Consider the following 24,922-nt stretch of genomic DNA (forward strand, 5'->3'; position numbering starts at 1 on the left):
TGTGTAACTGCTTGACTTGTAACTAAACAACCGACTCGCTGCTGATGCTAAATCTTCCACATACTCAACATTGGTCAAATCCCAAATGTCAGTTTCGTTTATCTATAAATTCACTACATGGTGTATGAAATAACGATATGTGCACCCTATATAGTGCACTAAATGTATAGTAACTCGCCATTTGGGATGTAGCCCGAGTCCTACCTCGCTGATCGGCTACTTCCGGTTGGAGACGTGGCTTAGCGGCGGTTCTGCCATATTGAGCCGCAGACAGGCTGACTGCTGCACACAAACACCTGTTTTATTTGTCACGACACGTATTTTAACTACACAGTACGATTGCTGCTGAAAGCATAACGGCGTTGAAGATTACAGACACTAAACATGGTGAGTAGGTTTTTATTTGTTGACTAACTACGACCTAAAGGTTTCATTGACAGGCGTGTTCTAGCGACTCAGCAATACGCGATATCGATATACCTGCAGCTAGCTGGCTAATTTAGCAGCTGAAATGGCCAGCCAGCTGGTTTGTTTGTTTGTTTTGTTTTGTTTTGTTTTGTTTTTTGGACTAAATTGAATTTCCAAACGTAATTATTTGGGCTTTCATTCGATACAAGTGTTCATGGTGAGTTGTGGAGGTCAGTGTAGCCAGTTCGCTAAACCTTAGGTGAGTTAGCATCAGTGTCGAGTCCATAATTAGCATAACATAACGTTAGTGGACGGAAGGCCAAAGCTTGTAACCTGTTAGCTTTGGGGTTAGCGAGTAGGCTTGCTAGTCGCAGAGTAGTGATTTTATTGACATTCAACGGAGTGACATTTATCATTCTGGTCATTCATTTGTTATTCCAGTATGTGTTGACCATGCAGCTTACAGGAGTAGCTCTGAGAAACATGAATCATTATGGACAGTGCTGTCATTGCAGACCTCAGATAAAACCTACCTGCCGAGTCGCATAACGTCATATTAACGGGACAGTTATGCAAAAAAAAAGTGTCGCATGACGTAGACATAAGTCAACATATCAAATCTCCTTCCTGTCAGTGAAAGTCTTTATAAAGACCCCAGGCATTGCTTTTTCTCTAAAAACTGTTTTTTAAAGCTGCTGTATCACATGACACCACATTAATAAACCAACTGTGAATGTAAAACCCATGCTTTCCAACAATATCAATGGCTTCGACAGTTCAGTTCAGCACACACAACTGCACACAACCACTCTCAGTAAGTTTACAGTAGTGATGTGTCGTTCATGAATGATTTGGTCATTTTGACCGAATCTTTAATATGACTCAATATGACTTAAATATGAACCACGAGTTGTCTCTGAGTCATTCGTTCATTGACCGCGCATGCACTGCAACATCCCCAGAGGTTCTGTACAGGAAACAGAGATGATTAGTTAATTTCTCGAATCTACAGGTTTGAGTCGTCCGTTCATCACGTGACCACCCCAATGCATTCAGCCAATGGGGCGGTCACCGGAAGAATGAACGACTCGAACTCGAAGACCTGAGAGATGAACTAATCATTTTGGTTTCCTGGGAACAGATATGACAAAGGTGACACAAGAAAGAAGGACTCGGATCGGGAGGTGAGGTGTGCTAACAGACTGCATAGCCTGAAGACCTAATGCTAAGCAATTAACTAATCATTTCTGTTTCTCATAATTCAGACTTGGTTGCATTAGCCTATAGTTTTGCGTAAGTACTAGGTGTGTTGGGGAATTTAACGTGTAACATTTTAATTATATTCTGCTGAAATGAACGAAATGAGTCGAAAAAAAATCCCTTCATTTGGCTGAACGAGATTCAAAGATCTGAGTCTGTAAAATGATCCGAACTTCCCATCACTAGTTTACATGGACAATAATAATCCTATGTCAATCCGATTAAGACAATACTCTGATTAAGAAACTACCATGCGATTATTGATGACCTTAATCCGGCTAAAGTCATACTCAAAGTAAACACAAATTGAATTAAGACATGTGGAGTATTCCTATTTTAGTTGCATTATGGAAGTGCATTATAGACATGTTAATAGTGTGATCAAAGTGTGTACCTCATGTGGGAGTTTTCACCGCATTTTGCGACAAGACACATACACTCACGGCAAACGAGAGCACAGCTGCGTCCCAAACCGCGTACTTGCCTACTATATAGTACGTGAAATACATGTATCTCGGATACTATATAGTAGGTAAGTACGTGGTTTCGGAAGCAGCCCGTGGCTTGAAGCAGTCGTGACAAATAAGAACAAATAATTAACTGCACTTGAACCTTTTGTAGAATTTAAAATGTAATACCCAAAACTTTATACGGTATCATTATGAAGACGAACTGTATGTTGATACGTGAAATTCTGGAGGGGACGGTGTGGCATGGGGACATAAAGACGTGTGCTGTTAATCAATCTATGTTCTATAGTGTAAAATGGGAACATGACAGGAATATTTTAAAAGCAACTCTTGTAAACACCTTAATCAGGATATTGTCTTATTCAGAATTAGCTCAGTAATTACATTACTGCTGTCCATGTAAACATAATCACTGATGAATCTCAAGGACGTTGTATTTCTCCCCCAGCAGCACAACAGAACTCGCTATGTACAGCTGTGTGTGTTCTGCCGCTCTGTACGTTTTTTATCTGTATGTTTTAAACGACATACAAACAAAGCTAGAGATTTTGCAGCCAGCTTGAAACCGCAGTAGCAGGCTTCATGTCTGTTTGAGGAAGGTGTGGATTTGTGCCTTTACTTTGGGCTGTTAAGTCAACTGTGACAAATTTTGCCAATAAGTTGGTCTTAATAGCACTTGAGTTTGTATGCACTAAATTATTTACCCTTAGCTGTAAAGGTAGACTAGATGGGATGTCTTTCCGTAATCCTTTTCACAGCAGCACAGCATTTATACCTGTGTTCTTACTCCAATATATGATGTGTGCTTGTTTGTTAAGTAAAGAATTAAATGATTGTCTGCCTAGCTCAAATGTCTTTAATCAAAACACCACTCTCAGCTGAGATCAAGATACTCGCAGAATGTGCGATTTAAGAATTTTTTAGTTTTTGCACATTTCCAAATCGCAGGAAACAAGCAAAAGATTGCTCATATACACGATCAGGTCAGAAGCAGTGATTGTACACATCTGATTTGCATTTGCAGGTGCTGTTGGCCGCAGCAGTGTGCACCAAGGCTGGAAAAGCTCTGGTGTCACGGCAGTTTGTTGAGATGACACGGACGCGCGTGGAGGGCCTGCTGGCCGCCTTCCCCAAGCTGATGAACACAGGCAAGCAGCACACGTTTGTGGAGACAGAGAGCGTGCGCTATGTCTACCAGCCTCTGGAGAAGTTGTATATGGTGCTGGTCACCACCAAGAATAGCAACATCCTGGAGGACCTGGAGACCCTCCGCCTTTTCTCACGCGTGGTATGTTGGATGTTACTGTGGCTTTTTTTTTTCTTTCAAAATTTGCAATGAAATTTGCAGAGTTTTTGTGCTTTTTTTGGCAGAAAACTATTTGAATTGGCGAAATCGCAATCGCATGAAATTGTTTTGCACAGTTTTTTGCAGTGGTGTTTGTTGGTAAATGAGATCTTCCAGCTGTACTGATGTTTGACGCACGTGAATCGAAGAGGGCAATTTTGAAAAAAAATTGTAAAGGTAATTTTGAAAAATTGCAGGCTCCTCTGAATATTGCGGCGTTTGCTTGATTTTGCGTTAATTTATGCGATTGCAGACTGCTGAATAAACCTTCGCCCTCTTCTTCTTAAGCTTTTCTGTTAAAACTATATATACTTTTGTGGTGTCAGGAGAATGGAGACATAGGGAAAAAGTGAAGACTCTGCCAGATCCACTGCATGGCAATATTGCAAATGATTTTTTTTTTTTCTAAAAAAATGGGCCAAGCCCAAAATGGCAAAATATTTTAAGCTTTTAACGATCTTAACAACAAATCATTGGTCAGAAAATGGGCAAGAATTAAAGAAATGCACTCCTGAGCCTGTGGCACAATTTGCTTGTTTATTTTTACTGCAGTGAACTGTTTGGGGAAATTCATGTGTAGTCTTCTTGTAGGCATAGGTAAGATCATGATAATGATTCAAATGATTGATGTAAAAGTCATGTAAAAAATAACACAAGTAAAAACTAAATAAAATGTGAAAAATAATATAAATAAAATGCTGTCTGCAAAGCTTAAACATTTAAAGTAATCAAAGGGAAAAGTTATACCATACTAATTTCCTTTATCTGTTTGTTTAATTCTTGTTCATTTCCTGACCAATGATTTGTTATTAAGACCATTAAAAGCTTAATATTTTGCCATTTTAGGCTTGGCCCATTTTTTGGCCTAGAGGTGTATTTTTTTTTTTTTTTCTTTTCTTTATTTTTTTTTTAATTATATCATGGTTATGGGTCTAGAACCACTTTTAAACATTGCAAACTGCATATTTGAGCCACCTCCTCCGGATCATATTTTCACACACTGTTAAATGGTAGTTTATGTTCACTGAAACCCAGTGTCACGGCTGTGCAGATTCCAGAGTACTGCCGCGTGCTGGAGGAAAGCGAGATCTCGGAGCACTGCTTTGACCTCATCTTCGCCTTTGACGAGATCGTCGCCCTTGGTTACAGAGAGAACGTCAATCTGGCACAGATTAGGACCTTTACTGAGATGGACTCGCACGAGGAGAAGGTGTTCCGCGCTGTTCGAGAGGTGAGAGACAGAGGTGAACGAGACAGAGATGAATGAGAGAGAGAGAGGAGGAGGAGGAGTGGGGGAAGCAACACTGTGGTGTATATGCAGCAGTATGCAGGCTGTTGATTCTGCATACGAGCTGTCAGTCAAATCCGAGAATCCAAATCGGTACTGTCGCTGGCTGATTTGCCCCACGCTATCGGCTTAATTAGCACTTCATGAAGTGTGACTTGTGCTGCATATAGAGAACGCTTCCTTCTTCCCATCCCAGATCTCAACTGTTATATAACGGTTATATAATGAAAAGCTAAAAATTGTCACTTGACTATATTTTATTCACAGTTTTGAAAAGTACTACACACACTGCTTAATTTGAACGTATGCTTTCCTTCTCTCTTTCATGTTTTCAGACCCAGGAGCGAGAGGCAAAGGCTGAAATGAGGCGAAAAGCAAAGGAGCTGCAGCAGGCGCGACGGGATGCTGAACGCGGGAAGAAATCTCCAGGTTTTGGTGGCTTCGGCAGCAGCAGTAGCAGCAGCAGCACAGCCATTATCACAGACACACTGGTCGAGCCGGAGAAACCAAAACCCGCTCCAACACCTACCAGGTACCACCCTTTCGTACAGTTAGGGCTTCAGCTCGGCCCAGTAAAAAGAATGCAAACCAAAGACTATCCGTATCCTCGCTGAGTGCACGTTTCGCTTTATCATCTGTGAAAGTAAGAGGACTTTTTCTGGAGGATGTTGGCTGGGGAATTGGATTGCCATGAGAAGTGACATCACATGAACCAAATAATTTTGAAACAAAACAATACATGCCTAATTTATTGCTAGAATGCATTTGGTGCGGTCATGTTTCTCTCAGCAGGATCGTAAGTTTGTTTCAAACACAACGCGCAAAGATGACAATGTTTTAGTGAAAAGAAACAGGAATTAACTTTCACATGCTCCTAAATACTGCCAAGTGAGCGAAATTCTGAATAGTGTGAGTGAAGTATCATGCACACAGAAGCAGTCATGCGTGTCTGGGGCTGAAGCACGAATGTCATTTTACACTGTTTGTGAGGGTGCTAGGTGGAGAATTCATCTCCTGTAAGTTATATTGTATGTAAGGTGCAGGGAATGAGAAGCCAGTGTGGATTGGAGATGGATATGAGAGTTTACTTTGATCACAGCAATGAAATGTAAGATCAAAGTACAACGTGATAAGAAATAATAATGATATAATAATAAAAATAAATCTAAAGCATCAAAATTTTGTAGCTTTCAGTATGAATGTTAGCCTTGAGGTTATCTAAACTCGCATTTAGAAGATATATCCGTTCAAAATGTACTGTCTCGCTCTACCACCAGTAAGGATCAGCAGTTTTGATGACATCATTCTGCACTTCAGCTTATCATCAGATTTTCTGTCCAATCAAATACTCTGTAGATTCTGAAGTCCCCCCCCCCCCCACGTTATAAAAGCCACCTTGACGAGCTTGCCATTGTTGAGCGAGAGAAATCATATCAGCAAGCATGGCTAGTAAATGTGTAAACGGCTTGAATTCATTCACTAGAAGGTATTTGTGTCAGCTCACAGCTTTGTTCCAGGCATTTTTCCATGGCACTAACTGTCAAGTATGGTTTAGCCCAGGCTGTGAGGTAAGCTAAAAGCTATTGGCTATTTAGAAAGGGGGTGGTGCTGTTCGATATGTCCCGCCCTGACTTCATGTTTCAGTGGAAATAACGTCAACACATCGAATACCGCTGCACGTTTCAAGGCACTTCACGGGGAATTAATGACTGTCTAAACCTGCATAAATTATGTGATTTCAAATAGACTGGCTCTCTGAAAAACACACTAGTTCTCTAAAATGGAGAAAACAATGTTGCATGCTGGTTGTACTAATAGTTAGGAGCAGTGGCAGTTATCTTGAAGGTGGAATCATTAAGGTCAAATAGTTTGCTTGAAGGGATTTGGAGGATTTTATTTCTCACTTGTAAATTTGTATTTTTTTTTAACCTTATTGTTCTGCAATTTTCTGGAACTTTATGTGCAAATATTAATACTGCGCTAAAGAGCATCCTTTGAGGTGAGCGTGTGATGATTTAGATGTGCGTACTGCTAAACTGGTAGCTCTCTGCCTCCTGTACTTGATAATTACATTAGCTTTCAAGAAGAAAACGTAAGACCACCAGCATGTCCTGGTCGATCAGCTACTTTTAGAGTTATTACTTTACAACGTATACTCGCACTCATTTACGTTTTCTAGATGTAAAGTGTTTCTTAGAATTCCCAATGGAAAGTGTGTGTCTGTGTGTGTGTGGTGCAAACAGTCTTCCATCCAGTCCATACAACCTCTGTCTCAGGTTTGTTCCATAAGCACTAGCGGACCAGTTGTTAATACAGTGCAGTTTACACCTGACTGTGACATGAAAGTGTGTGACGATGAACAAACAGCATGTTTGTGTTTAGTCTGGTTGCCCACTTAGGGGTAATAAGTACCATTACTTCACACTTCACTTGGCAGCTACAACCTGCACAATCATAATGTTGTAGATTATGACTTTAAAATTAAGTTCATAACATATAGAAAGTGTTTCCTCTTATTGAATATGTATGGAGTTACAAGTTTCATGCAGATAAGTAAAAACAATGACCTTGGATCATTAAAAGAAACTGTGCAGGGTAGATGTGGATGTGTTTGGATGAAGCCACATGCCTCATAATGTGGTGTTGATTGAACTGTTGGTCAAAATGAAAGCAGATCTAGTTCATGACATGAACCACGTACTGCACGCACTTTAGAACTCCCTCGGTTGTCTATATTGAATGAAAGCCCCATATAACTTGTTGGGCAAGACATTATGTAATGACTTTCTCTACAGACATCACAGCAAACACTCCTTACTGCCAACTAATAAAGATGCAGCATTATAGATAATAATGCATTGAAGATAGCACATGCCTGTCTGAGCATTTTAATATTACGGTTGGAAAGCAACAGCCTTGACCTGACATTCCAGTGTAACACGCCTTTGGGTAGAGCTTCAGGTGTTGTTTTACAGCTCTGAAAACATTTATGTCCTGCATGCTTTTTTTCCCAGGCTGTGGAAGCTTTCAGATACTTGAAGCTTTACTGTGGAGCTTAATCATTCTCTGCTGGTATTTTTCCTCAGGCCTAGTGGTCCCAGCAGAGCCCTCAAACTGGGAGCCAGGGGCAAAGAGGTGGACGACTTTGTGGATAAACTGAAGTCGGAGGGTGAGAACGTTATCCTGTCTGGCACTGGCAAGAAACCCTCTGAGGTCTCCAAATCTCTGCCTGCTCCAGCTAACACAGAGAGGTAAGCCCTGGCTGCAGATTTAGCTCTGCACTGTTTAATACAACAAGAGAGCTTGCTTAGAGCCACTTGAACTCTTTTTAAACGTCTAAGGATTGTCTGAAAGTAGTTCCTACAGCTTCCTCTGGGAGGAGTAATTATACATTAAATGGAATAACCTGTTGATTTGTAGTGCTGTTGCATGGGCTTATAGCGTTTGAAAACAAGATGAACCAAGTAGAGAATGCTTTTTCTACTAACTGACTACTAACTGATCTCCTCAAGATAGTAATGTTAAATCACAGTTGTCTCATTAACCCTTAAAGATATGCTATTGTGTTAATTGATTTCATTTCTGAAATATTTGTGATGAAGCAATAAATAAAGACCCCGATGCATAATGGTTTTGTAGGTTCTGTAAGGAACTTTTATTGCCATTATAAAAGTCTCAGTCTTTGACATGAAAGTAATATACTTTGCCATCTGTACTTTATGTTAACATGTTTGTAATTAGGTTACTTTTTAATTTTGCCTTGGCTCTGCCTGCAAAACCAGTTTAACAGTTGCCTCTGTAAATGCAGTCACTCTGCATAAAGATGTCTCAGACCTTTTTTTTTGTCTTTTTTTTGTTTAAGCAATGCATTTTTCTAACAGTTTTCTCAGCGAAAACTGAAAAGGAAGTGAAAAGCCTATGCAGTTGATCTGATGTCAAAATGTCTGCGATGTTCCTGCACCATTACATCATCATAACAGAGAAGAGTGCTGACATACTCTGTACAGACAACAGAGGTCTACCTTTTAAAAAATGTTTAAAAGAACTAATATGAAAAACTACTGAATTAAGAAGTGATTACTTCCCCACCGACCTGCAAGAGCAAACAGCTGAATGAAACCAAGTCAAATTTTATTTATAAAGCATTAAAGATCCAAAACATCATATAACATTTAAATTAAGTATTAAATAACGTCATCAAACAAAGAACAAATATAAGTTTTAAGAGGAGATTTAAAGATGGCTAAAGGTGGAACAAACCTCACGTGAAGGGGGAGACTGTTCCAGAGTTTGGGAACAACCATAGAAGAAGCTTGGTCATCCTTTGTGTTTGTACGATAACAGGGTATCGTATGAACACAATATAGATAGAAGTTGTTGATTACAAGACCTTAGATGTTCTGGTAGGAAAGTCGGGGTGAAGGTCAGTAATATACTGTGGAGCAAGATCATAATGACTTCGGTTTAAGATGCGACAATGAGACTTTTTAAATGCCACAGATTTTGGAAAACCTTTACCTCAGTTGATCTGAGACAGAGACTGATGTGAATGATGCTACAAATGATCAAAAAAACTGAATACACATTTCCCATTGTAAATTTATAATTCTTTAAAATTTGGCAGTAATGTCTTTCCATGAGTATATTAGGTGACTTTAAATTGCTGTAACTTTACTTAGGCACCCATTTCGGTACAGGAAAGCCCATAGTTTTATGCATTTGTAGTAATAATGTCCAAATTTGAAAATGTGAAGTAATAGTGTCTGTATCATTCTTGTGCCCTCTGCTGGTTGCAGTGTGCACCTGCGGATAGAGGAAAAGATCACGCTCACGTGCGGCCGTGATGGAGGGCTGCAGAACATGGAGATACTGGGCATGATCACACTTCGGGTCTCAGAGGAGAAGAATGGGCGAATCAGATTGCTCATCACCAACAACGATAAGCAAGGGGTCCAGTTACAGGTAGGCCTCTGAAACATCTGCATTTATTAAAAGTTCTGTCACCAGGATGATTTCAACATTACATTCACATGTAACCTGTAGATTAAGAATCTTACTCTGCCATGCATTATTCATTGGTAAAGTCACTGAAATCGCATGGGTTAAAGTGTTCTCCACTCCCATAGACCCACCCCAATGTGGATAAGAAGCTGTTCACAGCGGAGTCAATAATCGGCCTGAAGAACCCAGAGAAGTCGTTCCCCCTGAACAGCGATGTTGGAGTGCTGAAGTGGAGACTCCAGACCACAGACGAGTCCCTTATACCGCTAACAAGTCAGTGCTCCAGTGCTTTCTTTGTTTGTCTCAATTACTTTTTCACCAGAACAATGTCCATGTTCATGCTGTTATACTGCAGAGTAGGCTCATTTTTCTTTCTCCTCCTCTGTTTGCAGTAAACTGCTGGCCCTCAGAAAGTGGATCTACCTGCGATGTTAACATTGAGTACGAACTGCAGGAGGAATCGCTGGAGCTTAACGACGTCGTCATCTCAATCCCCATACCGTAAGCCTGTCTAATAATTCAATACATACTACATTTGTGTAGTGTTCTGTTTCTGATGGAGGACATTTTTATCTTAAATGAGTACCTTAAAACGGATGAACTCCTGGATTATTAACTGGCCTCCCACCTGTCATAATTTACCTGTACGTGTGTATGTGAATGATGCAGATCGGGTGTTGGAGCACCTCTGATCGGTGACCTGGATGGAGAGTATCGACACGACAGCAGACGGAATGTCCTGGAGTGGTGTCTGCCTGTGGTGGATGTAAAGAACAAGACTGGCAGTCTGGAGTTCAGCATAGCCGGCCAGCCCAATGACTTCTTTCCCGTCAGTGTATCATTCGTCTCTAAAGGGAGCTACTGTGACATTCAGGTACACAAATGATGGGAAGCATGGCTCAGTCAGTTTGTTGTTTTTAGTAGGGGCAGCTGTCATTTCAGCCATTTCAAAAGAACCTTTTTTTTTTTTTTGTCACTAACGTACATTAATTGTACATTTCCACAAGCTGCCTGTTGAAAAATCAACTCATCCTAATTCTGGACCTTTTTGATTCGAAACCCCTCCATTGTATATGTGCACTACATAGGGTATAAAGAATGCAGTCGTGATGCACACGTGCTCAGTTGAGACTGAAAATGTCAGTAGTATCTGCCTGTTGGAAATTAGCTACTTACACACAATACCACTTTTTTGTTCATTTTACAAATATATAATTAATCTGCTTATATGCATAGCTTAAAGTGTTCATATATTACATACTACAGTACTTCTAAGTGATCAAATTTATTTGGCCAAAACATTTAGTAAATATGTGTTTCTGTGGGCTTATGTTTGGCAGTTTGACCCTGGCAGCCCATTTTTAGATGTTAAAAACTCTGATATGAACGTCGATATAGATCTGTCATTAAGTAAGCAATTAGAAATGGAAGATTCAAGAAATAACCTTACAGTGGTGCTGTAGGAAGTGTCGCTGCATCAGCTACAGAATGACTCGGAGCTCAGATTACTGTCTGTGTAGAGTTTCACCTGTTTACTTCCTCCGGTTTCCCAAATTACACCTAGGTGCGAATGAGCATGAGAATGAGTTACACATATACATGTGTGCGTGGTGCCCGGGTGTATTCCCGCCTCACAGCCAGTATTCCCACGAGAGGCACTGGATCCACTGTGACCCAGACCGGCATAAAGCAGTTATTGGAGATGAATGAATGGGTGGATGAGATGAAAGAATTATATAGCCCTAGCTGCAATTTAATTACTAACAGTGCTACTTATAGAAAAGTGTGTAACGATGATGGGCCACGGAGCTTCCACAATTTTGTTTCTTTTTAATGTGAATCATAGCGCAGTGTGTATTGTATATAGTTTTGTCTGCACTGCTACTTCCCACTTTCCACCTGGCTATTCTGATAAGAAGGTCAAAAGCATATTGCATTCTAGTTTAATAAAATAGATTAAAATGCGCTGTACTTTCCTCTCATTTAACTGTGCCGGTCGTTGCTATGATGTAGCAACGACCAGCTTATTATCATTTAGGGTCATGAGACTTGCCGCCAACATCAAATCAAACTTTGTTGGGTCTTTGTCAATGTGTCTGTGTTGTTGTTGTATTGTTGTTGTTATTATTATTATTATTATTATTATTATTATTATTATTAACAATGTGTTTATTAACTCACATACCTTTTTACAGGACTAGGTGTATTTCATTATCTCAAGTGTAGTGCAGGCACACTAATTCTCATTCATTTCACCCTTTCAAAACAAAAAACATTAGGTACAATTACTCCCCATTACTACATACAAAAATGTGCTAAAGAAATTCCTCCATTGTGCAAGAAAAGGCCAGTTAAATGTATGCATAGTGTAAAAGGGGAAGCAGACATGAGCAGACAGCTAATTCTGTTCTGTTTCTTCGGTAAGCCTGACGTCACTTTGACCAAATAAAGTCCCGCCAGCTCAAATCAGTCGGAAGAGAACAGCAAAAAAAAAAAGGGAATATAGGTGCATCTCAAAAAATGTGAATATTGTGGAAAAGTTAATTTTTTTTCATGTAATTTTTATTAAAGTGTAATTTTCATATATTCCAGATTCATTACACATAAATTGAAATAGTTCAAGCCTATTATTTTGTTTTAATCTTGATTACGGCTTACAGCTCATGGAAATCAAAAATCCAGTATCTCAAAATATTAGAATAAAGAATTTATCATACAGAAATGTCGACCTGAGGAGAACTCTAATCAGCTAATTAACTCAAAACACCTGCAAAGGGTTCCTGAGTGTTTAATCTCTGTCTGGTTCAGTACACACAACCACAATCAATTTTCAGATGAAAGTAAATGTTGCATTTCATTTGGAAATCAAGGTTCCAGAGTCTGGAGGAACAGTGGAGCGGAACAGAATCCAAGTTGCTTGAAGTCCAGTGTGAAGTTTTCACAGTCAGTGATGATTTGGGTTGTCATGTCATCTGCTGGTGTTGCTCCACTGTGTTTTCTCAAGTCGAGAGTCAGTGCAGCGTCTACCAGGAGATTTTAGAGCACTTCATGCTTTTATCTGCTGACAAGCTTTATGGAGATTCTGATTTCCTTTTCCAGCAGGACTTGGCACCTGCCCACAGTGCCAAAACTACTAGTAACTGGGTTACTGGCCATGGTATTACTGTGCTTGATTAACCAGCCAACTCGCCTGACCTGTACCCCATAGAGAAACTGAGAGACTCCAGACCCAAAAATACAGACGAGCTGAAGGCTGCTATCAAAGCAACCTGGGTTTCCAGAACACCTCAGCAGACAAAGGATGGAAGAAAGACACCCAGATTTCTTTTTCTAGTAGACCATTATGCTGTTTTGTTCCTAGTCTATTGACCACGCTGTTTATATATAAAGATCAGTTTTGGTGAACAACAGGATCATTTTCAAGGTCATTTTTAACGCCATCACGCATTTTTATTTATTTATTTATTTTCCTTCTCTTTTCCCCTCTTCTCACAGGTCACTAAAGTGTCTCAGGTGGACGGGAGCAGTCCGGTGCGGTTCTCCACAGAAACATCTTTCGTGGTCGACAAGTATGAAATACTCTAAGGAAGGAACTCGTCAACAAAAACTCCGACACCAGCTTCAGAGAATATCAGACCAGTGATGAGACTGAAAGTAATATAAACACAGTACGAACTAGAAAGTGAAAGATAGAGCATGAAAAAAAAATTGTTCTTCTTTTCCCCCTTTCCAAAAAAAAAACACAACCCTTTTCCTCATGGCTGACAGTTTTTGCTTTATTTGTATCTTTGTACAAAAGTAAATAGTTCTATGAAGGGATTGGTTTGAGATCATGAACAAGAATGACTCTGCCAAATCAATCAGTTCGAGACCATATGGAGCTAACAGGAGAGTAATTTATACAAATCTACCATGTCTTTTCTCGGTTGTATAGATTATGGAACTTTACTGAAGGTTAATCTAATTTAGCATTAAGGGAAAATTAGCCAGTATCATGTTTTCTACATAAATCTGCTACATTTTTGTCCTGGGATTCTGCTCTGTCTGAAATCCCTGCACTGTTTGTCTTTTCCTGTTTTCAAGTGAAAGAGCCACCATTGTCCTAACTACTCCTTTCCTGCATTGGCAGGACCATGTACTATGAAATGGGACCTCATTTTACGTGTCTGTTTATGTTGCCATCGCCCCTCCCCATGTATCTTTCTATCTGCTGGACTTTTTTAAATCTCTCACATCTGCTGTGAAGTGGCCTGCCGTGCAAGTCTAAACTTGTATCTGGTTCATTTGCATTATCGCCTTTGTCCCCCCCCCCCGCAATCTGTAAGCCAGTGGCATGTTGGATGGCACTGAAATCCTTTTCGGAGTTTGTAATAATTCAGTAAGCCTGCTTTTATACTTCGTTATCAATGAGGCAGTGATGTTCAGACTTTTGGGCAACACGTGTGAAAACGTGAGTTCCTGGTTAAGCTGGCATTGTTGTAGAGAGTGCAATACATGAGTTGCGAGGTTTGGACGTCATCAGGGGCCACGTTTACCTATAATTTAGAAAGAAGAGGGCCTGTAGTTTTGGTGACGGTTTCATTCTGCTGTAATGTGATGTTTGATGTGAAGGGTTAGCATTAAAAGTCCTAGAAGGATTACAGAAAAAAAACCAAGTTGTTTCAACCTTTTTGTTGAGTCAGTCATGAGCTCTGCGTTTGCTAGCGCAGGTCGACGTGCTGTTAGCAGAGATGAGTGTATGAGTTTTCACTAAACTTTTCCTTTAAGCACTAGGTCTTTGCATCAGAAATGACACTTGAAGCTCTCTGTATTCATGCATTGACTCTTTCCATTGCTCCAAGGAAAAAAAGAAAGACATTCAAGTTTGTTTCGTTGTCTTGTCTGTTTTGTTGATCATATTGCAGGTGGGAAGTGGAAAAAAATCTATTCGAATGTTTTTGGGGGTTTTTTTGTAACTCTGTAAAATAATTAATAGGGTAATGATGAGTAACATTCCAGTGTAAACTTATTAAAGAAATGATTAAAGTGTGTAAAAGGACCCAAGTGAAAAGCCTCTTTACTATATTGTTTCTACATTCTATATTTACAGTTACATTGACAAAATACTTCAGTGTTGGTTTGTTTTTCTTACTTTTTCTTTTAAGTGCCCAAAATCAGATTATTCAAAAGTTGTGTATAATTAAAGTCTAATGGCAAATGTCAAACTTAAGCTTTATTGTTCTTGTATATGTAAGAATAAAACACGTTGGGGCATGCTGTTATAAGAAAAATAATCTGCAACACAGCGGTGTGATGTGCTATGATCCCAAAAAGGATTATTTTTCAATAGCAAAAGATCCAGAAGTGTTTTTCCCCACTTACATCACAGCAAATTGCCAACAATCACAATGTACTATTTATTCATGAATGATTCATTGTTTTCTACATTTATAGTTATTTTTAATGTAGAATATCTGAGAGAACAACTTCCTGTCATCACTTACATTATAACAACTAAAAAAAGTCATTTTCTCAATCTATTATACTGAGTAATACTGTAAAACACAGCTTATGTTACCAAGAAACTACAAACCCTGTGGTGAAAAAATACGATATTTACTGATAAATACTGATATTGCAGACTCCTTCTGTAAAGTTTAAATAAACATCTCCTTGGAGAAAACTTCATCATATCAATGATCATAGATTTTTTTTTTTTTTTTTTTTTAAATTCACCTTTGATTATGTGGAGAGTCCACCACAAAAGTCCCTGTGAATGAGCTGTAAATATAGAACATTTTACAGTGGTGCTTGAAAGTAGAATTTTGTATATTTCCACATAAATATAACCTAAACCATTATCAGATTTTCACAAAAGTCTTAAAAGTAAAGAAAAAAAATCTCAAACAAATATGCCAAAAATTATTATACTTAGCCATTTATTTATTGAGGAAAATGATCCAATATTACATATCTGTGATGTGAACCTTTGCTTTCGGTATTTGGTGTGACTCTCTTGTGCAGCAATGACTGCAACTAAATGTTTCCGGTACGTGTTGATCAGGTACGGCTTGGAGGAATTTTAGCCCATTCCTCAGTGCAGAACATCTTCAACTGGGATGTTGGTGGGTTTCCTCACATGAACTACTTGCTTCAGGTCCTTCCACAACCATTAAATTAAGGTCAGGACTTTGACTTGGCCATTCCAAAACATTAAATTTATTCTTCTTTCACCATTCTTTGATAGTGATGATGAGTCTTTATTGATCACATATACACCGTGAAATTCTTTTCCTTGCATACTCCAGCATGTCAGGAAGCTGGGGTCAGAGCGCAGGGTCAGCCATGATACAACGCCCCTGGAGCAGAGAAGGTTAAGGGCCTTGCTCAGGGGCCCAACAGTGGCAGCTTGGCAGTGCTGGGGCTTGAACCCCGACCTCCCAATCAGTCAACATCAAGCCCCCACTGGTAGAATTTGGTAGAATGACTTGTATGCTTAGGGTCATTGTCTTGCTGCATGAGCCACTTTCTCTTGAGATTCAATTCATAGACAGATGTCTTGACATTTTCCTTCAGAATTTGCAGGTATTTTATAATTCAATAGCCTTCTGGCTTGTCCATGTGATGTTCAGCATACTGCAGATGGGCAACAATGTTCTTTTTGGAGAGCAGTGGCTTTCTCCTTGCAAACCTTCCATGAATACTATTGTTGTTCAGTGTTCCCCTGATGGTGGACTCATGAACATTAACATTAGCTGAGATGAGAGAGGCCTTTAGTTGCTTAGAGTTCCCTGAGTTCCTTTGTGACCTCACAGACTATTACACGTGTTGCTCTTGGAGTGATCTTTGTTGGTCGACCACTCCTGGTGAGGGGAATAATGGTCTTGAATTTCTTCCATTTGTACACATTCTGTCTGACTGTGGATTGGAGGAGTCCAAACTCTTTAAAGATGGTTTTGTAACCTTTTCCAGCCTGATGAGCATCAACAACTCTTTTTCTGAGATCCTCAGAAAACTCCTTTGTTCATGCCATGCTACACTTCCACAAACACGTGTTGTGAAGATCAGGCTCTGATAGATTCCTGTTCTTTAAATAAAAACCGGGTGCTTACTCACACCTGATCGTCATCCCATTGATTGAAATCACCTGACTCTAATTTCACCTTCAAATTAACTGCTAATCCTAGAGGTTCGCATACTTTTGTCTATTACAGATGTATAATATTAGATCATTTTCCTCAATAAATAAATGAGCAAGTATTTTTTTTTTATTATTTTTGTTTTGGTCTCATTTCTTTAACTGGGTTCTCTTTGTCTACTTTTAGGACTTGTGTGAAAATCTGATGATTAGGTATCATATTTGTGCAGATATATAGAAACTTCTAAAGGGTTTACAAACGTTCAAGCACCACTGTAGAATAAAAGCATTAACATGAACTTGTGACTTAGCTTTCAGCTGAACTGCTGTCAGAGCTGCTGTTATAGAAATGTAATCTACACCTTCTAACCAATCACGAGTGAGAATTTAACACCGCTGTATGATATGTCATCATAGCATCTCGCCATCTGTTTGCTCTGTATATAGTTTATTTAGGACTGCTTATTAGACATTCACATGCTTTTCTCTAATTAAATCCAGCAGTTAATTATTTGTTGTTGTTGTTGTATTTCTAAAAAATTTGGCTCAAAATCATTCAAGGCATTTTTACACAAGCAGACATTTGGCAGGCAAGAGAACAGATTTATATCTGCTCCCAGAATATTCTCCAGCATATTATGTCTAGACAGTGAGGACCTGGAGTGACAACAAAGTGGAGCATGTTTATGGGCTTGTGAGAAATGTGTGTGGACGTGAATACAGTAAGTGAGACAAAGAAATCAACAAAACCACAAGCCATAGGGAATTTAAATCACTTGAGGCCTCAGAGGCATCATCGCTTCAAAGTCTTGAAATCATAGTGGTTATTTATATAGCAGCATCACCAAGAGGGGCACTTGAAGCTTGCGCAATAATTTCTGTTCTCTAAATTTATACAAGTTCTAGCCTACACTTTTATAAGTGGGCTTCTTGAAGTCCATGGTGAGTTCCCTTATTTGGAGTCAGGGAGGGGAGGAAGGAGAAGGTGGGTCTGTTTTTTCATTTTTTCCTCCCAGATTTGAATGAATCACTGTTCAGTCCACATCGGTTTTCCTCTACGCTGACAAAAGAGTGAGTGGAGAAACTGACAGACGCACCCTGTGGAATACTTTCAATGTGCTTTCGGACTTTCCACGACGACGGACAATAGGAGATGTTGTAATGAAGATTTTGTACTTTTATCAGGATGTTAGTGGGTCCTACTGATGAGGTTCTGTGGACCATTTAGCTGATATTACTGTTATTCATGTCATTAATTCCCACCCAACATGAGTCTGCCAGTGATTTGCAACGGCTACCAGCAACACAAGGGCCACACTGTGACTCCTAAAAGGGTCCGCTTTCAAGTAAGTAAAATGTTTTCTTGACATTTCTCTGAATAGAAAAATTGAGTAATTTTTATTTCTTTATTATTATTATTATTATTATTATTATTATTATTATTATTATTAATAATAATAATAATAATAATGTTGATTTATTTATTTGCAATAGGATCTATAATGTATACACCATGATATATTTAATTTAACAATCTCTATAGTTAAGGTAATCAAAGTGCACACAATTTTTTTTTAACAATTTTCCACAATATTCAAATTATATTACAGTGATGTGGAACTCACTCAAGTTATTATACTTATAGTTGTCACCTGGAATATCACAATTTAATAAAACTGAGTTTGTAAAAAAAAAAAAAAAAAGTACACACACACACACACACACACACACACACAGAGTCAGGCAAACATACATGCTCTCACTCTCACATGTGCACACACTCATACACACACACGCACACACCTATACATGCTCTCTGTCTCTCTCTGTCTCTCTCTCTCTCTCTCTCTCTCCCTCTCTCTCTCTCTCTCACACACACACACACACAAAATTACATTTTGCAGTATTTCCACAGAGGGGGGAAGGGTGCATCTGTGAGAATCTTTGGTATACACCTGTAATCCCTGGGAAAATGTTGAGTTTCTCCCTTGTCTGGCATAGGGGTGGAGTCTACATTTGGCTGTCCTGTTTCCCAGACCATGTATATACTCTGTACTTTTGCCCATAGTCAGTTTGCCTGTATTTACTTAATTTTTTTTTTCTTAAAAAAATAAATAAATGAATAAATCTGACAGTCAGATGTCAGATTGACCCCAAACATAAGTAATGTTACAATTTTGGGAAACAATTTTTTTCTGTGATTTTTTTTTCCCCCAAACAAAAGGAATATTTATATGAATATTTATATATTTAGTCAATAACATTTTTTTTTCATTATTTTGTGTAAATTAAGAACTTATATGGTTATTTCTGTATTTAGTTGCTTTTCTGAAAAGCACATTCCTACTGAAAGTTAATGATACACTTATTTCTATTATTTTATCAGTTCAGTAAGCTCTGGATAAATGGAAAGGAACATGTAAGCAGGAAGAAAAAGGTTTATTTCATAATTATAATGATCATTTTCACACTTTAATCATTGAGATGACAGTGACCCCAAACAACGAGGAAGTGAAGCAAATCTCAATAGAACATAAGGTTTAATACTCCACTTCACTTACAAACAGATAAACCAGGTCTCTACAGAGCCACACTAGATTAGAGACTAATTAAACGCGCTGTTCATTTAGCTGCAGTACTTGTGAGTGACCTCCAGGGGGAGACAGCACGTTATCCCCAGCTAGTTTTATTCGGTAGGAAATCCCGCATGGAGGCTAATCACAATCCAGCCCGCTTTAATGATGTTGGGAAAGGAGCTTTTCTTTCACGGACTTTCCTTTAACCTTTCGCCTATTACTTCCGCCTGCTGTGATCCGGCGCGCTTTCAACCCTTAATGAGCGCCTTTAGCTATTAGTTTCCAGCGTTTATGGAGAATGAAGAGAAAGCGTGGCTTTGAACAGATGAAAGAACTGCCTCCTGTTAGGATCTTAGCCTTCGGCTGAGGCATAAATGAAGTGTTGGTGAGATCTAATCCAAAGTGACATTTGAGAAAGAGAATGAAAAGAATGCAGGGAAGGCTGTAAGATAGCAATAAAATTTAAATGTTGCTTCTAGTAAACTATCCTATAGCAATAATAATAATAATAATAATAATAATAATAATAATTATTATTATTATTATTATTATTATCCCACCAGTCCTGAAAAAAACGTGGATCAAGCAAAACATTTCTTACTCAATATGTTTAAGGGTTGATTTTCTTAAATTTTTTCGTTTATATATATATATATATATATATATATATATATATATATATATATATATATATATATATATATATATATGCTGTACCATTATTTATTCCAGTACAGAAAAGAAATTACTGCCAACAAGTTGGCACAAATGTTCTTCTTGGGTTTTTTGTGTTGTTTTTTGTTTTTTTTTAGCTTTGATCCAAGGTTTATTATTTTTTTCATATCTTTCTGTAATATTGGACATAATTCCACATCCAATATTCCAGTATTATATAAAAGTGTCTGTTGTTTAAAAAAAAAGTACAAGCCTTTAGCTGTGTTAACAATTCCATCCAAAAGTGGAATCAAATTGTGAAAAGTGTCCTTCCAACCATTGTGTTACTTTCAGAATGAAGTTGAAAACCGCAGCGTTAGCATTGATTATGTGATGAACATGAACAAGATCAAGCAGGTGTTAGTGCATCATAAAGTATAAGAACCAATCATGTTTCAGTACGCAAATATGGGGAAAGACGGTGGCTGCATCCGGAATCGCATACTGTGACAGTACCTACTGCATTCGATTCAGTACGTACTGCTCGCCCATTGATACAGTATGAACTGATCAGTATAAGTGGTAAGCATGAATGCAATCCGGTCGTACTACATCTACCATGTTGGCGTATGGTAAGAGCCAACGTGCCGATTTTGCTTCTGACAGCTCTTCTGCACCAGTTTGGTTCCCTTGTGGGATAGCTCAGTATGCACAGAATCTTGGCAGAAGCAGTAGGCCATCCGGGTATTTCTAGCTGTTTTATGAATACTGAGAATTCAGGCATACTACTCCTTTGGCGTACCGCTTTTCACCTACTGTATAGTAGGGTTTAGTAGCATTTACATATAGGAATACGCTGGTAGGTAGATACTCTAAATTGCCCCTATGTGTAAATAAGTGTGAGAATGTGTGTGCATCTTCTGCTGATGCTTGTGTGTATTTATTGTGTGTAATCCTGAATTTAACTAGAACTGAACCTGATGTTGTTGCATATCTGCACTTTTTGTAGACCCATAAATAGAGCCCCTTGTTTATTATGTTATAGCCAGTGCCTCATGTCTGATTTCATTCATTAGACGCACTGAACAGGCCCAGTGGTATTATTAACTGATCTTCAGTATTGTGTCCAGGCCACCAGTAAAAGTGCCATCTAGGGTGCCACTACAATAGATAAAAAGTGATGAAGTGCCCTTTAGGGTACACACACACACACACACACACACAATACGTCTCATGACGTAACAGTGCCGCTATGTGCAAGATGTTCTTCTGAAAGCTCTAGGGTACCTTCCAGTGAAAAAAATGTGATGAAGCGCCCTGTAGGGTACTCAGTTGGGGGGAGGTGAGAAGTGCCTGTTTGGGTGCCCTTTCAGTGAGGAAAAAAGGTGAGTTAGTGCCCTCTAGGGTGCCCTTACAGTGAGGGGGAAAATGTGAGAAGTGCCCTCTAGGTTGCCCTTACAGTGAGGAAAAAATGTGAGAAGTGCCCTCTAGGGTGCCCTTACAGTGAGGAACAAAATGTGAAGAATGTGAAAAGTGCCCTCTAGGGTGCCCTTACAGTGAGGAAAAAAGGTAAGTGCCCTCTAGTAAGTGCACCCCCCCACCAGATTCTGTGTAGGAGGTACCGTTTTTATTGTTTTCGCCACTGCCCTTCAGACAGCCTATGTCTGCCCCAGGCCGTGTTCAAGTTACATCTTTAGATTAGATTATATTCAACTTTATTGTCATTAAGCAGAGTACATGAACAGAGCTAATGAAATGCAGTTCTTCACTCATCTGTTAATATCAGATCATCCACAAGCATCCATAGTCAACAGGGTAATAAGTAGTCAAGTCAAGTCAAGTAGCTACATATAGAAACCATTTTATGGAGGAATAATTTCCTTTCAGCCACCTGCAAGTGTTTGTTAAATTCAAAATCCAGACTTGTTTGTCACTGAAAATTCCCCCACCCTGTTTTACCACAGAGTTCAACCCGAGCAATGTACACTCCAGACATGGGTGGGCAGAATGGGGTGTGTGTGTGTGTGTGTGTGTGTGTGTGTGTGTGTGTGTGTGTGTGTGTGTGTGTGTGTGTGTGTGTGTGTGTGTCAGGGGATTTAAACCACAACGACAACACAGAAGACAGCTTGGATACATTACACCAACAAAACATACACAAGTTCATGAGTTCCGTGATTATTTGTGTCCACTTTACTCTTCATTTCCAGCAGTTTTTCTTGGAAGACTTTTTATTGCTTTCCTTCTTTAATGTCATTCAGCTTAAATTAGTCAGAAGTCCTGGATGTGATGTGGATGTTTTTTTTTTCATTAGAATGACAGAAAAAATAGAAGACAATCATTACTGTGGAATCACACTAATGAGATATAAATGCATAATGGTACTTTCCACTATTTATTGAACAGAAATATATATCCATGTTCAGTTTTTGCTGAATTGCTGATTTAAAAAAAAAAAAAAAAAAATGTTTAAAATGTATTTATTTACTGATTACATTTTCTTGAGTAGCTGATTCCAGTTAGTCCATTTTTGGATGAAATTTGTTAACACAGCTAAAGGTTCGTACTTTATTATTTATTTGTTTGTTTGTTTGTTTGTTTATTTATTTATTTTACAACAGACACTTTCTCAGTACTTCATACAACACTGTGGAACAGTGGATGTGGATTTATGTCCAATATTACAGAAAGATGTGATATCTGGGAACTTTTAGTCACAGAATCTGTTGGCTTAGCTAGCTAGTTAACCTAGCTGCTCTTAGCAGTTTTATTTTTTATGTTTTATTTGTTATGGTGTATTTTGACAGATTGGGCTGCTGTTACATAATATGATCATGTAAATCGAGATTCATATATTGAAATCCACCCATGTTTACTTATATCAAATGTAAGCTAGTTTTCTAGCAGTTAGCTAGCTGCTTAGCTATTCGGGATGGCAGAAGAATGGATATGTTCATGGAAAAATAATCAGTGCTGTGATGAAGAATAGTTACTGTATTTACTGTATTTAACTTACTGAAGTTGATTATTTCCCAATAAGAGCATGTCCCAAAATGTTTTATTCTTCTTATACCACAGCAAATTGCCAAACAATTACCGTTTAAACTCAATGAGGGACACGCCATAATTTTTGATCCATTTACAGCTAATGTTGTAGAACATCTGTGAGTCATGTTAGTTATTGTTATTGCATTACAGTATATGTTACATCAGCTATAAACAGTTGTTCCTTCACTGATTTTGTTCTCTCTTGAAATCAGTAAGACAAAAATAGCAGAGAAACCAGAAATCACAAAGTCCTTTGTCCTGAAGACTGAAAACAAAGCGCTGACACTGGAGACTCCTTCCATAAACGTTAAATAAATATCTCCTTACGGGAAGCTATTTTAAATCGATAACAGATTAGAGCGAGCAAATTAATACAAACCTGTGATTTGAATTAAGCCGGCACTACTGTCAGAGCTGATGTTATAGAAAATAGTAGTGTACATAGACACTAATCTTTTTTTCTGTCTTAAGGTCTCATTCTTGATTGAATTGGTGTTATTGTTTCCTGTTAAATTCCTGTGTTCAGTGTACCTGCTATCTGTCTTTCTGTCGACTGACCTGTCTATCCTTCTGAGTTGCTTTCAGCAAAGTCTGTATGGGTTCTGACCTTTCAGCTGCAAAAATGAAAGGCTGCCTTGTGTCCATACAATGAAGGACAGAAAGAGGGAGAGAGAGAGAGAGAGAGAGAGAGAGAGAGAGAGAGAGAGAGAGAGACACAAACTGAGGCAGAATGAGAAAAAGGGGAGGTCAGAGAGAGGAAAAGAGGGGCTGTGTGTGTGAGAGAGAGAGGGAGAGAGAGAGGGAGAGAGAGAGAGAGAGAGAAGAGGAAGGGAGCATATTTGTCCCCATCACTGGTCACAAGTGATCTGTGTTAATGTCAGTTACTGTTCTCAAGTCCAGCTATAGACGAGCCAGATTTTCGGAGTTATAGTCCCTGTTCTTCTGGGATTAAATGGTGGATTAACTGACTACCACTTGCTTTCTGTGCCGTCCTCGAAGACATCTTGAGTAAGTATGGTGTATCTGACTGAGAATTAGAAATGTTTTCAGAGTGTAAACTATAGATACAGTAGAAAGTAGGTTTAGGGTTGGGTTGTTTTATGTTTTGTTTTGTTTTTCCATAAAAAATTAGTTCTGTGTGTATTTATGAAGCTGAGAGACTACATGTCTGTGAATCTGTCTGTAAAATTGCAGGTTTGGCAATTTTCTCCTGAATGTCAGTGTCAAATATAGTAAAAGAGGAAGAGCTGGGCAGAAACAGGAAACAAAGAATATGGAGTAAGCAGGAAACATTTCTCTGTAATTCAGTGTCACTTATTATGTAATTAAGATGATTACAACAGCGGGATCTTGAATATACTGTACATCTGTATAAATTTGTATGAATGTTGACTGTGCTATATATTCAGGTTGTTGATGTTTAGACCATTCTGGCTGTCTCATATTGTGTGTGTTACTCTGGCTGTCTAACACTGTGTGAGAGAAACTGAACTGTTGTAGTACCAGTATAGTCTGAGGATCATAACTGTGACCTCAGCATGAATAAGGATCCTATTGTCCCAGTGGAGACAGCACTGAATGTGTGATCCACTGGCACACATTTGCTGTACCTGGCTGCACACTGCATACTTTCACCAACAAAATGAGGTATTTTACAGGAATTCTCCAGCACTTTTAAACTTAATATCTGTTTTTACTTCACTGTATGTGCAATTATCATGCACAAGAATTTCTACATGGTTTCCTGTACTGAGAAAA

At 38.7% G+C, this 24,922-nt stretch overlaps 2 protein-coding genes across 12 annotated transcripts in view; both read left to right on the top strand.

The window, feature by feature from the left end:
* The first annotated feature begins 230 nt into the window (after positions 1–230).
* Positions 231–15,444, top strand: arcn1a (archain 1a). Its single transcript, XM_017460561.3, has 10 exons — positions 231–387; positions 3,163–3,426; positions 4,535–4,714; positions 5,107–5,303; positions 7,858–8,022; positions 9,568–9,733; positions 9,898–10,045; positions 10,165–10,273; positions 10,442–10,646; positions 13,268–15,444. The coding sequence occupies exons 1-10, from the start codon at positions 385–387 to the stop codon at positions 13,355–13,357; spliced, it is 1,527 nt and encodes a 508-aa protein (XP_017316050.1). The 5' UTR covers positions 231–384; the 3' UTR covers positions 13,358–15,444.
* A 2,542-nt stretch (positions 15,445–17,986) lies between these two features.
* phldb1a (pleckstrin homology-like domain, family B, member 1a) overlaps positions 17,987–24,922 on the top strand; it is a 58,806-nt gene continuing 51,870 nt past the window's right edge. For 2 of the 11 annotated variants that reach the window (XM_017460479.3, XM_017460475.3), the window contains exon 1: positions 17,989–18,235. In XM_017460479.3, coding sequence (XP_017315968.1) covers positions 18,158–18,235 — 78 coding nt within the window. In that variant the 5' untranslated portion in view covers positions 17,989–18,157. Of the gene's footprint in view, positions 18,236–23,955; positions 24,173–24,358; positions 24,443–24,922 lie in introns of those variants that run through there. The other 9 variants (XM_053676976.1, XM_047151766.2, XM_047151765.2 and 6 more) reach the window with 8 other exon arrangements.

Source organism: Ictalurus punctatus, chromosome 28, assembly GCF_001660625.3.
Source record: "Ictalurus punctatus breed USDA103 chromosome 28, Coco_2.0, whole genome shotgun sequence".
NCBI classification, from domain to species: domain Eukaryota; kingdom Metazoa; phylum Chordata; class Actinopteri; order Siluriformes; family Ictaluridae; genus Ictalurus; species Ictalurus punctatus.

What these genes read in the sequence shown, in the direction of transcription:
- arcn1a (XM_017460561.3), top strand. An exon ending in AGCAAGGGGTCCAGTTACAG is followed by an intron (nt 9,734 to 9,897) that starts GTAGGCCTCTGA and finishes CCACTCCCATAG; the next exon opens with ACCCACCCCAATGTGGATAA. An exon ending in GTCATCTCAATCCCCATACC is followed by an intron (nt 10,274 to 10,441) that starts GTAAGCCTGTCT and finishes TGAATGATGCAG; the next exon opens with ATCGGGTGTTGGAGCACCTC.